General features: G+C 44.2%; 1 protein-coding gene across 4 annotated transcripts in view; it reads left to right on the plus strand.

Annotated features, from left to right (window-relative positions):
• arhgap21b (Rho GTPase activating protein 21b) overlaps positions 1–13,927 on the plus strand; it is a 32,928-nt gene that overhangs the window by 3,327 nt on the left and 15,674 nt on the right. For 3 of the 4 annotated variants that reach the window (XM_076021420.1, XM_076021422.1, XM_076021421.1), the window contains exons 3-7: positions 5,018–5,197; positions 5,315–5,336; positions 9,243–9,335; positions 9,454–9,532; positions 9,619–9,673. In XM_076021420.1, the coding sequence (XP_075877535.1) occupies positions 5,018–5,197; positions 5,315–5,336; positions 9,243–9,335; positions 9,454–9,532; positions 9,619–9,673 (429 nt within the window). Of the gene's footprint in view, positions 1–5,017; positions 5,198–5,314; positions 5,337–9,242; positions 9,336–9,453; positions 9,533–9,618; positions 9,674–13,081; positions 13,472–13,927 lie in introns of those variants that run through there. The other variant, XM_076021423.1, reaches the window with a different exon arrangement.

Below are 13,927 nucleotides of genomic sequence, written 5' to 3' on the forward strand. Positions count from 1 at the left end.
CTACAACCTCGGGCTCATTAAAGCGCAGCATTTATCTTATTTAGGCCGGCTCCCTCTACAGAAGCCCGTGCACATGCTTTGCACGGCTAACTGATGGTAATCGGAAAGGAAAATTGGCCTACAATTGGATAGAAGAGGTCTGGTACTTCCTGTGGCCTATCGTCGTGTCTGCTGCGTCTCAGGAGAAAGAATAACAGACTGCTGATTCCCTTTTTTTTCTTTTCGCATTTTCTGGGCAGGAAAAGCGTTTTGGAGTAAATAATCTGTTTCTCTTTAAATTATGAAAATGTCTTTGCTGGTTTGTCTTGTGCTGAAAATGTGTTCACATCAGCATGAATCACACCTGTTTGTTTTGCTAGCCTGCAGTTTGCTTTGTTTTGAACCTAGATGTCAAGGTCATTGCTTAAGATATGAAAGCTGAGTTCTTTCTTCTTCTTTCTTTTTTTTTTAAATGTTTGTTGTTCAGGATCTTTTTTACAAAGACATCCCAGACAACTGGAAGATTTTATCTGCCTTTTGCTGCTCTGTCACAGTTAGATATGAGATACATGCAAAAAACGCCCAGGGATGTTTCCTTCTGTAGCACATTGGTGTGACGAGTCATGGCGGTCAAATCTTTGCTGCTGCACTCCAGAACCAGCACTATCCCACAGTCATCTAATCCTCCACCCTGACAAATCAGTGGCAAACACCAAGTACAGTTCCCGGCTCAAAAAGATATTCCCCTGGCTAAACATTCCATAAACACCATATAAGTTCACTTGTGTGTTTTCCAAATGGGAAGAATGAATCAGGCTGCGAGGCCGGCAGACATCTTCCAGTATCTCTGGCTCCTCTCCCAGGTCCAGGTTAGATTCACCATTCCCTTTTCCCTGGGCCGTCACGCTGCTAGTCGTAGCACATGGTGCAACTGGTTGGTTGAAAATGTTCCCGGCCGCACTTGCCTCAATTTTTTCATCCATTATCACATTCATTCATCCAAAACCATCAAAATATGCAACCTAATCACTAGGATGGTTGTGACATGGTTGCACCTCCGTTCATATTATCTGCAGCGGTCACTCAGGCTTGGTCAGCACAAGTGGAAGAACTTTAAAAGCCTGCTCTCATCATTGACCTTTCAATTTTGTTGTTTTTAAATGGCAATAAATATAAAAATCTGTCATTTGGTGAGAATCTCAGTGTAAAGTTGGCTGTCGCAGAGCTGTAAGGGTGGTTTCTTAAAAAAGAAAAGAAAAAAAAAAGCCAAACAATGCTTTAAACAAAAACAGAGCGAAGCGCTTGTTCCATAAAACGCACTGCCACGTGTCTGCATGAGCGAGCTAATGGTGCCCCTAACCTTCTCTCGCAGCGCAGGGCTGGAATGCGCCGGGCTCGCCAGCAGGCCTCTGTATCATTATCTGACTTTTTCACAGGTTACTGCTTTGTTTAGGCAGTCTTGGGTGTAGAATGTGGCGACTCACAGTCAACCGGGCTCCTTCCCGTTTGGCAGCTGTGCACCGTGTGATTGCGGTTGGGTTTTTCTGCCGCTGATGTCACTGCAGCGCTCATCCCGGGTCATTTTGTGATGTCAGCCGGTCCACGCTTTTAATCACATGGGCCAGGCAGCCTCCTCTCATGTTATTTGCAAAAAGGTGGAATTTCCAGTCACCTTTTCAGTTGTGCACACAGCCTCTGGATATCAACACTTGTGGTGTGTAAACAGCTGTTCACATGCAGCCTTTCTCCGCAGAATGTCTGATGTAGACGGGCTGTGGCAGACCATCCTGCCTTTTACTCTCTGCGGTTGGGGAAACCACATATGCAGTCACCTTAGAGGGTTTTTTCTTTTTTCAAAACGACGCCTTTAGGATGAACCTGAAGTTGCCACCTATTGCTTACCTGTTTTTGTTGGGTTTTTTTCAATGCGTTGGGACTGTTTGGAGTCCGATGAGGTTGAGGTTTGGAAAGGTCCCTGTGGGTGTACAGAATATTTCTCTAAGTCGGACCCAGAAAAGTAAAATGATTCAGGCCACATTGTGTTAATATTTGCTAAGGCCACAATGCGTCACTGTAGGTGTGTTGCAAATCACTTCATCTAATTACTCCAGAGTCATAATGTGTCATAGTGTGTGAAGTGCGTTATCACTCGGAGGATTTTAAAAAGGAACTCATCAAATTGGTTGCCAACCTTGATCAGCCGCTGGCAGAGTTCTCACATCAACAGTCCATCAAACTGAAATGTAAAGCAAGACCATTTCATTGATTATGTAATGTTCACCATCTGGAGTTGCTGTCTTTGTTTTTGTTTTAAAATACATACTTTTGTACTGCTTTCTCGGTTTCTGATGCCACCAAAGTCTTTAATGTCCCACCTAATCAACACAACTGATGGCCATGATATAAATATTTTTGTTTTTTTATGTCATAAAGCTATAGAGGTTATGTTTATCCCTTTTCAAGTAGAGCTTTTTGTTTCTTCATTAACATACTTTTTGTATGAAAATGCACAGAAGACACAAAAAACAGAACTGGGTGCCTGGCTGGTCACTTTATGAATCCAGGTTTTATCCAGCAAGAGAACAAAATGGCCTGTGGACACTGTCAGCTGCCTCAGCCTTTGCAACTATCAGTCTAGCATTTGGGTGAATCATGAATGCCTTGGAGCCATTCATTTGGAGCAGGAGTGGAGACACGGTGCACGTATATTATTTTTCATCTTGTCTTGCGATACACCCTTTTTTTTGTTGCCTTTCTTGGAGTGTTTTCTAATTTGTGCCTTTGTCTGAATTCCGTTGTTGGGCCCTTTTGTCTTTTGAAACGCTGCAGATGCATCAAAGGAAAAAGGAAAGAAGTGCGTGGTTTCTCTCCGTCCCTAATGGCACCTTTCAGAGCACTTTTAATAAATAGGATGAACGAAAGCAACTGGGGGAAATGAAGGTCTGGAATTTATTGACCTGGAATGTCGCAGCAGCATTAGGCGTGCAATGGTAACACTGCTTGGCATGCGTCTGTCAGCCCCCCCCACCTCCCTTCTGTGGTCCACATTTAATGATCACAGGGTTGGAAATTGCCCCATGCTCTGGCTGCTAAATCCGCTCCAGGAGCCTGTGATTGGCTGCCTCTGCAGATATGCAGGGGTGAAGGCATTCCAAAAATCCGGTTGATCTTATGTCATATGACCAAGAGCGTTTCTCTGGCCGAGCCTTTGAATCTCTCCCAGTCACGGCACGCTGGCATCGGAGATCACGCAGTGCACAAAATGGAAGTGCTGGTACAGCGAAGCCGGAGCCGGGCGATACGCCGCAAAACCCGTCCTTCTAGTTTTCATTAAAGCACGCCAGTGGCAGCTGCACCTGCAGCTCCTTTTCCCAGCCAGCAGACTTCAGTAGTGCGGTGGATGCTCTCTGGCTCATTCGCTGTGATACGCTCCTGCATGTTCTCAAATAAATAGTTTGATCCAAGTCGTGGCTTCTGGGATTATCCTCCTCAGGATGTTGCTGGTCGCAACACGAAGGAGGACGAGGAGGCAGTGAAACTCGCAGCAGAGAGTGTTTTTGTTCTGAGGCAGTGGAACACAGCTCCAGGCGCACTGTCTCTCTAATGAGGCGTAGAGTGAAACGCCGAGCAATCGCACGGGACCTCGCCACTCTGGGTTTTCACAGTCAATTCTCCTTTTTCCTCCTCCTCCTCCTCCTCTGTGTTTTTCCTCCCTAAATGTGATTTTGTATTTGTCGTTAATTTGCTGCTTCCTTCAAAAAAAAAAAAAAAAAAAAGATTATGAGAGCTGTCGGGTTTATTCGTGTCACACAGGTTGCAGCTTCAGAATTGTCGTTTGAGTTGAACTATGTTGAGGAAAAGAAAAAAATCTCCCAAAAAGCCTCTTCATCCACATTGCAAGTTTCATGTCAGGCCACAGGTACGGCGCTTTGATCAGCCGACGTTACACTCAGCATATCTGCTCAAGCACAGATAGCGAGAGTGCAAGCTCATCACATTCCTCACATTGTGGGGGATAGATGGTCTGTGCCTCACCAGGGACGGGGGAGGGGGTGGGGGAGGAGCGGTGTTTTGTGAGACAGGTCAAGGAAAAATACATTTGTTTTTTTTGTTTTTTTTGTTTTTCAGTGTAAAAATGCACCTGTGTTTGAGCAGATGCATGCACGAGCGTGTGACTGGCCATGGGGGTGGGTTGATGAAGAGATCAGAGTGGGGGGCGGGGGGTGCGGTGGGGGGGTTCCTGCACACATGATACCACAAAGGTGTGAGGCTATAAATAGCCTGTAAACACAGCGGTGGGTTTCCAAAGGCTGAAAGCTGTCGTGCGCTGCTCTGTGCACGTGAAGACGGGCTGCAGTGTTTCCCATTAATTATGCATTCTGCTTGGTGGCTCACCACAGCCTCCTTTGTCCCGCTACGCTCTCACCCGAGACCAAAAAAAAGTGAATTTCTGGGTGTAGCAACAAAGTAAACTTTAAATACACTTTCTAGACTAATTGAGCATTCACAAGTTTATTTTTTTCAGAGATCGTCCTGCTTTGCCACTTAATGTTTTTTTTGGCTAAACTCGACTAACTATATATTTTTTCAATGTATTCCTTCTTCTTGATTGAAAAATGAACATGGCTGTGACATAATTACCGGCTGATGTATTTGTGTGTGCACTGTGAAAAAAAAGAAACAGACCTCATGCAGCTAACATCAGTTAATTATTTATGACCCTTACATAAATGAATATGCCTTTTATCACTAACTGATAACTTCAGTATTCCACTAGGTCAGTGCTCCTGATGCTCATACAGCCTAGTGAAATATATTGGCCCAAAGCCAAATCACAGCGTACGCCTTTAAAGCCACTGGTTTCTAGATTGATATTTTCCATGTTGAATCCAGTGCGTGATGGTCTGACTCCAGAGGAGCTAGTGTTCAGGGCATTTCTCCACACAGGACACACATCTGCTTCACTGATGGAGAACTTAAAGTAAAAATGAAAGCAGGAATAGTTTCACTTCCTCACACTTTCTTTCCTTCTGTGCAGAATGAATCCCCAGAATGGGGCAACTTGGCCGGCTCTCCTGCGGGGCCGTACGACACAGAAGAGGAGTTCTCCTGGCCGAGACCCAAAACTGTGCTCCTGCGTCGAACGGCCCAAGGCTTCGGCTTCACGCTGCGCCACTTCATCGTGTACCCGCCCGAATCCACCACACACTGCTTATTGGTAAGTTCCAAAATTCTTTGGTTTTGTTTTGTTTGTTTGTTTTGCTATTAGACCTGTCATTGGGTGTTTTAATTTCATGCAAACCCAGTGATGAAGACATTTTCTGCTTCTCTACAGGAGGACGATCATGGCCGCAGAGGTAAGCAGAAAACTTGAGCGCTCTCTGTCGCGCACGCCCCGCGGCGGCAACACTGCTGAGTCAGATCAGTGCCTCTGACTTCAAATGGCTCTTAATCCATCCACTCTCGCCTCTTTCTGCTTCCTTATGTGATGAGAACAATGTAGCTCCTGTGGGTCTCCAACCTTTGTGCGGCCATGAAAGGTTTGGCCGGCACCACTTGTTTGTGTCCTGCACTGATCCGCCTCTTTTTCATTGTGCCACTTTGCTGCTCTTGCTGCTCAGCACCCCCCGCCCCCCTCGCCATAGAATAGGGCCATCAGAGATAGAAGACCTCAGTTTTTAGTGTGTGTGTGTGTGTGTGTGTGTGTGTGTGTGTGTGTGTGACCCTCTCGCTGTCGTTTTTTTTGTCTGTTTGTGTTGTGTGCAAACCCCATATGGCTCCCACTCCCCACCCCACTCAGACAGCTGATCATATTAATAACTCCAGAGTTTAGTGCTTCATCACCTTCAACGTCTTTAACAAACCTTGACTGGCTACTATTTTCAGAAATATGTCCTTTGATTAAGTACGTATACAAAAGATACATTTTACAGATAATTATAAGTGATTGATGTTTTGCTTTTAAAGGGACACTTTTGATGCGTCATGACTTGATGGAAAATACATTAAGGACGTATGATAGCGTGTTTTGAGATATTATTTTTTTTATCTCTCTAACCCATATTACTTTGTAATTTCCTTTTTGAGTGAAGAGAAAGTTTAATGCCACTTCCTTATGCAAATGACTGTCCTCTGGGTTAGTAGCAACGGTTGATAGCACTATTAGTATAAAAGAATATTGGTGTAGTAAAAAAATATAGGCAAGAAGATTAAGTATAAAAAAGATGAAATATAAAAGGGATATACAGCCACAGTATATTGAAGAGGGATTTGCGATAGCAGCTAAGCTATCTTTCAAATGAATTGTCCACCAGTAGTAGAGTGCACGCTGTGGTTGGCCTCAAAGCATCGAGGATGAGATTCTGTTGATTTTTTTATTATAATGGATTCCACTCAGTTTACACTAGCAAGAGTTTGTGGCTGCGTTGCGACTGTAAACAGTGGTGAATCATCGACATCAGCATGGCTGAAATCTGAAATATTTGTTTAAATTTAATTGCGCTCTTGAAAAATGCTCCGTCTATGTGAAGATAGTGGAGGAAGAGCAGGAGACAACTGTTTGGCAAAACTTTGACATAGTCACGCTTTCAAGTGCCGTCCTGTGGCCTGCTGCTGAGTTGGGGAACAGCTGGTTAAAACAGTATTTGAATTTTAAAAAAAAATAAATAAAAAAAATTACAAATTATTCTGCCTGTTAACTCGCATAAAGGTCCAGTGGAACCAATCAAGTGTTAAATTGACTGCAGACAGGTGGTTTGCAACGTGCGCTCTCAGGTACTGGAAGGCAGCGATAACATGCACTGCGCCTCTTGACATAGACGATGTGTCGTCACTGGCGCGGCACCTCCACTCCTCTTCCACTCCTTGAAATACACACTCAATTGCTACTCTGCCATTTGCCAAGTTCATCATAAGATTGTTGACATAGTGAGCGTCGTGGTAACTGAGATAAAACCATAAGTAACACTGGAACCTAACCGGTAGTACTCCGTTGATGCTGAGCACATAAGAAAAAAAAAAAGAGAAAGTGTGAGCAGCTTTCTGTTTTCATGGGCTGTTGTGCAGTGCGACTCAGAGACAAGCCACAAACAGATAACAGACATCAAAGTTATACGGGCATCTGCATGCCGACCGTTAAACACCACACATCCACAGCTGGGTCATAAAATCATATCGTCTGCATCACTTCCCATGGACTTGTTGATATACATGCAAGGAATGTGGCAAGGAAGCCGGAAAGTTTCTTCCCCAAATTAAAAGTTCATAAAGTCATTACAAGAGACCAGAGTGCTGCTGCGTGCGAACGACGTTCCAGCCGAGAACCAAAGCGCAGGAAGAGGCCTGTAGTTTTGCGGCTTTGCTGCTTTGGCCGGGGTAAGCCAGAGAATATTAAAGAACCCTGGCGGACGCACGGTTGCATAATGCTGGACACCAGGTCGTAGGCAGTGGGTAAGAACCTGGGATCAGTTAAGTCCAGCTGGCCAGGGATCCACGGCCAACAAGTTGAATAGCAATAGGCAGATACTTGAGAAGAAAGCAAGGAGAGAAAAGTTCACGCTCGATTCACAATGCAGGGTTTTTTTAAAATCCAAATATTGATTTTTCTTGTACGTTGCCCTCCTTGTGGGAAAAGAAAACACACTCGCATGTGATATATTTAGTTTAGAGAACTAACAAGGCTTCTGAAGTAATCGATAGAAAAAGTATCTGCCTAAATTTAGTTTGTGTGTAGGTGCTCTAACTATAAAAAGAGCACCACAGTGCATGACAACAAGAAAGAAAGCTGCAAGTTTAAAACTGGCGTGCACAGTCAGGTGGTGAAAAAAAAAAATCTCTCACTTCAAGGCGTTTCTAGTCCCCCATTCAACCCGAAACCTTAAACTGCATAATTATTTAACCTTTGATAGAAATTGTTGCGTAAGGTTCACACTGCTATCCCACCACAAGGAGGAAATTCTTCAGCCTCATTGGAGTCACCTGCTTTCCCAGAAGACACTGTTAAACTCCCAGCAGCGGGGTCAAGTTTGGGTGCGCATGTGATCTCATGTTTCTTTTGCGTCGGCTTTGTTTCCTTCACACGGCACACGAGCCTCAGTCACAACTGCTGCGAGGCTTCCTCTTGACTGTAAGTGAGCGTAGCGTCAAGACGTCGTCTTTTCCACAATATTTCACCCTCAGCCTGACAGTCTAACATTCATCAAGTTGTTTACAAAATCCTATCCCTATCTAATTTCAATTTGATCACGTAATTCCCCTCGCCGGAAGTGTCCCTGCCTTTGAAAAGTCTAGTTGAAACTTATCGAGAGTCTGAGTGGTTTTTGACGTTACAGCAGTTTCAGAACCAATTGTTTGTTTTGAAGACAAATGCTGGTAATATTATGCCAACTGTTGTGAAAATACTGGATACTCAATAAAATGTAATATAGCATTCATATCATTCATCCTTATCATGATTAGCTTTTAGGGATTCAAAAAATAATGTTTTTTGTTGTCACAAGGATGCAGTTCTGTGGCACACCACCAGAGGGAGAGGTGTGACGCTATTGTTTGTCCACAGTTTTTTTGTTTGTTTGTTTTTTGTTTTTTAATGTGGAGATGGTAAATCTGGAAGAGCAGGGTGCACAGATTGCTTCCGCTTTCTTGTCTTGCTCTTAAGACAGAAAGCACACCAGCCCAGGGTGACTTGCACTCTTCTGGGAGACTGACCGGCCCGTTTCCCTCCTGGCAGAGCTGGCCGCAGTGTGCAGACTCACTAGCAGAATGTTAACTAGCACAAACGGGTTTTAGTTTCACCCCGACTGTGTCCAGAGCTGTTTCTCATTTTAGAAAGACTGGAGGTTGTGCAGCTGAGCACACTGTCACTCCTCCCAGTCCCAGACCCTCTCACTCTCTTTCTTTCTTTTCTGTCCCTCTTTTTTTCTGCAGCCACACAGCTGCTAGGAGACAAGAGCAGCATGAGCAAAAAGGTTTACTCTCCTAAGCTGCTTTCATCCAGCTCCCTAAAGCACATTGTTTCCTCACTGGAGAATTCTCTCTTTTTTATCCTAACCAGATAATGCTCATATCTATTTAAAACTGATGTAATGTGGGCACACAGTTCAATCCTCCCCTTTTTTTATTTCTTTTTCTCCCACTAGAATGTGTGAAAAAAATACTATGATGAGCATTTCTTGATAAACCTTGTCAAATCCATTTTTCCCATTTGATATAACTTGATGTGATTGCTGCCCAGTCGTGTTCACTGACCTTCCTCTGTAATTCAGGGAGACAGCGGAATAAGCTTGAACCGATGGACACCATCTTCGTGAAGCAAGTGAAGGATGGTGGTCCGGCTCATGGAGCCGGTCTTTGCACAGGTAATAAATCTTTCAGTAAAACAACATAAAATAAACCTTGTATCTATTAGGTGGTCCTGATTGGGAAAACTGCTCAGGAGCAAAGAATTTCATCTCTTTTTTATTGAACACCCTTCAGGCGATCGTCTTGTGAAAGTGAATGGCGCAAGCATCATTGGGAAAGCCTACTGCGAGGTTATATCACTTATCCAAGAGAGGTGGGCCTTTTTAATCAACTGACACTTTTTGACAGCTGGTGTCTTTCCCTCTTTTTTGATCTTATTCTTCTTGTTTGCATCGACAGTGGGGATTTTCTCGAACTTTGTGTCATGCCTAAAGATGAGGATATACTTCAACTGGTAAGTCTGATTTCCATCTTATCTTGAATCTTATCATTTTATCTGGTCATATCGCCTCATTTTTACGGCAAAATAAAAAGCCGACATTCTTACCATACCTCCAGCCCCACAAACATTTCCATGAAATCCATCCTTACAGAGCAGATCTAGCAGTGATGCTGAGGTGTCTGCAGCACTCCTGTCTCATCACAGCTCTCTATCTAGGCCTTTTAATCAGGCCAAAGTAGCATTTTTGTCCTCAACCCACTGCTGACGCAACTGCAGAACTGGCCCAGATGGAAGATTAGGAGAGAAAGTGTTATTTAAAGCAATTATGTTTCTGGCATGTCTCTCTGTTTGCCACGTTATGTTTTGAATTATAACTTAGCTTGTCTGTCAATTCATAGTTTAAATTGCTTGAACTGTCTACAAGCATTGCTTTAATGGAGTGAGGCTTGTATCAGTAGCTGACTTCCAAAGGTTTCGAATACGACTCGGCACACATGAAGAGGCTCATGTGACAACCATTGGAATTTGTTTCAGAAGAGTGCAAGTATAACATTTGCTGTTGAATCTAAAATTAGCCTAATTTAATATTCCTATATCGGCATTTTTTCAGATCTGTTTGTGTGTTTGCCTTGTGAGGATGGAAGCTCCTCATACCTTGCAGTTGTCTGCAATTAATCTTTAATGCACGCAACAGGCAGGTGTTTGCCGCCGCCGTGCACATTTAGGCCGGGGCGAAGGTGCACTCTTCTGTTCCATATCCATAACTTGGCACATTAAGTGCTTGTCTGGATGCTCATGAATCTTGATAGTGTGTTTAGCTCTTTGATAATAAAAGAGCTCAGCTGTATCACCTGTCATTTCCTCACTGTGCCTAATTAATAATCAATTACATTGATAATTATTTATTTAATATCACTTTTCACAAATATCTTGCATTACTCTCCATTCAAAATGAATCAATTTAATATTAGACACTGGGCAACTAAGTGGTCATGCATAAACTGAACACCATGCATAAAATGTTATAATGTTATAATATTGCATATTATTACTATTATTATTATTTACACCAAGGTCTTATGTTTTTAACTCTGGATTTGCCTTTATTAACGGCTAATCCAGCAATGTGACCTGAGGCTGCAACCAAAGCTTGTGAGAATGCACAACAGTGGCTCTCAAGTGATTACGTAATAAACGTAGCTTTCAAGGCATTGTGTAGATCACTGAGCTTGTGTTGAAAGATACGGCTGGCAGTCACAGCGTGACACGGCCACGGAAGGTTAAGCCACTGTCAGCTTCAGGTTATTCTGCAGACAAAGTCAACGCTGTTGCGTCACCAACCATTGCAACCAGCCCAGCTGCCTCTTCCACGGTCGCGCCAGTGCTGACTGCAGAACTTTAATGTGTCTTCACCAGTGTGGAGAATCTTTACAAAGCTTTGGGAGAACAGAAGTAATTTGATGTACAGATATGCCATTGAAATATGGTTTGTTCAAAGTAAAATGCATGTTAACCCTTTAGGCGCCATGGTCGCAAAATTGCGACAAGCGTTATTGCTGAATTAAACAGGCCATAGTGGCAAATATGGTGCTAAAAGTAGTTTCCACTTTACACCAGGAGATGGCAAACACCTGTGGCTTCAATCTGAGAAGCATTTGTGGGGGGGTTTATATTCAGATTTCGGAGTATAAAGAGAGAGAGAGCCTCAGTCGAGGAGACGAGGAAGTGGTTGTAGTGGGAGCAGAGAGAGAAAGACGGCGAATTTTGACGAGAATACATTGCAGACAGGTTTGTTCGTTGACAAAGTACTCCGTCAAGTAATGTCTGACTCAGATAACGAAGAGGAATATTCGCACTCTGACGATGATGTTCAGTCATCCCGTGAGAGCGAGTCTGCCGGTGCGTCTTTAGTTACGCAGCGAGTCGATGCGCCACGACAGTCACCAAGCAGCACATGCTTCACCTCAGCGTGGCCGAGGGGTAGTGGGAGTTATCAACGAATGAGGATGAGGGGACGTGCTGGGGGGGAAGCAGGAGTGCTCAAAACACCGCTAACGGTGACGGAGGGCGCAGTGAGCTATCAACGTGGTAAAAGCTGTGGGAGGAAACGCCCAGCCAGTGCCGGTGGAGGCAGCAGGGATGTTCGTGGTCACCCTGTGATGATGGCTGGGTCTGTTTGAGATGTGTGGAAAATGATCAAAAGTGGATAAAACGATGAGCCTGTGGGGTATTGTGGAGACAGGGATCTGACATAATACAACAACAAACAAACAAAAAGTTTGGGTTGACTGAAGATTTTTCTCAATTACAGTATGGCTTTATCTCTAACCAATTTCAAGTCACAGCCATTTGAAATCTTGATATCAAAATCGAATATTTTCTTGAAAAAATTATGGCGCTTAAAGGGTTAATCCACATAGTTATTAATTTATTCCATATTAGACATTTTCCAATTGCATTCAATTGAGATCTTAACTAGCTGAAAAAGAAATCAGTCACTGTCTAGTTCTCCACGTCAATGTGGTTCTAGCCAGGCCAGATTACAAAATCTCTCCTCATTATCTAAAGTAAATTGGAAATCTGTTGTCAACCTTGGTAAATGACAATTGAAAACAGAAACATGTTTTAAACAATCCACTGGCTTGTATTAATGGAACTTCCTGATTGGAAGCAGATGATTGGCTCGTCAGCTGATCAGTATCATTATTGGCAGATTCAGTTTACCACAACTGACTATCTGCTCCAAAAATTCTATTTGAAGTGAGTGACCCCTGTTGTGGCATTGCAGCTTCTTATTTTGACTCAATAATCTGATTTAAAAAATACAATTGAAAGACACCCTTCGAATGCACTTTAAAATGCCCATCTCTGGACAATTATCTCACTGTTTTGTTTGTTTTTTCTCAATCCATTTCAAAAATATATAAGAGCATATTTTAATGGTGACACACAGCACACAGCAAATGGTCGTCTGCCCACAAAGAATTATCTATTTATGTGTTCGGCCGTACTGGAAACTGGGATGCACGAGAAACAGGGATTATCAGAGATGCTTGTAGGATGGCATTACACTGTAGGAGGCAGCACACGCTGACTGCTAGGAGACCGCCGGCAGTTGCTTAGCAAAGAGATGGAGAGAGCGTACGTTCAGGGAGGAGGGAAAAAGGGAGGGAACCGTACGCCGGGGAAGCGAGGAAATTCAGAGCGGCGGGGTGAAAAAAAAAGGAAACGGCATGAACGAGGAGCTGAAACCCAGCGGATGAAATCAGCTGACTGCCTTGCGTCGGGAACAGGTTGACGCTGAGGGGAAAGGAGAGAGGAGTGGGAGGGGAGGGGGAGCCGTAACATCAGAGCTTGAATGTATAATCAGCAGCTGCTGCCTCTGTCATGTGAGCAATAGCAGAGGGGAGGGAGAGGGAGAGGGAGACACAGGCTGTAGGCACCTTGTTCACTCAGCGTAATATTCTGGCTGAAGATGGAGAGAGCCATGGAGACTTAACGGCAGCGTGAGAGGCGAGCCGCTGCTTCTGCCACCCCACACGTCACAGACTGTCACTGGCAGTTCTGAACGTGGCAACCCCCGGCACATCTTTGCCTCTTCATCCTCCTCTATTGCTCCTGCCACGGCTGCCAGTGTATTTTTAGAATGTCAAGCCCAGGCACGGCGGTGGCTGATTTCTTCCTCATCATGTGTGCGTTCTGCTCAGCCGGCACCTTTTTCTCCTCCACCCTTTTTTCCCTCCCCTCTTGATCTCTTCTCATTTTCACGCGGCATAATGGCAGCCTTTTTCACTGGAAACCGCTCATCAGGTAAGCGAGCTGCCAACCGGGCAGCCACTTGATGTTGACATGTTGTGCTCGGCCATCGCATTTTGCGTGTGTCATATGCGTGTCAGCAACTGTCGTCATGGGGTTTGGCCTGGAGGATTGCATTATTGTTGTTTAGATGTCGTGGGTGACGGTGTGAATGGTCAGCCGTGTGCTGTTGATTCACTTGTGTAGACGGTAGGAATGGCTGATGGACCGTATCTGCAGTACCTGTTAGATTGAGCACCCGAATTGGCATCCAGCTGGCATCTCGGCCAAGCCTCGCCCCTTCTCCAACCTCATGCCAGATGTCATTAGTGTGATAAAGGCCAGTGACCTATGAACTCTATTACTCATGCTTGCAAAGGGAGGAATAGAAACTGGCAATGTGTTGCAGTGACACACACAGATTTATGTAAGGTTGTAATTATGCAGTGGGAGGATGCCCGGTCTAAAGAC

Source organism: Nelusetta ayraudi, unplaced genomic scaffold (assembly GCF_046127955.1).
Source record: "Nelusetta ayraudi isolate G7.1 ecotype Tasmania unplaced genomic scaffold, CSIRO-AGI_Nayr_v1 ptg000011l, whole genome shotgun sequence".
Taxonomy (NCBI): domain Eukaryota; kingdom Metazoa; phylum Chordata; class Actinopteri; order Tetraodontiformes; family Monacanthidae; genus Nelusetta; species Nelusetta ayraudi.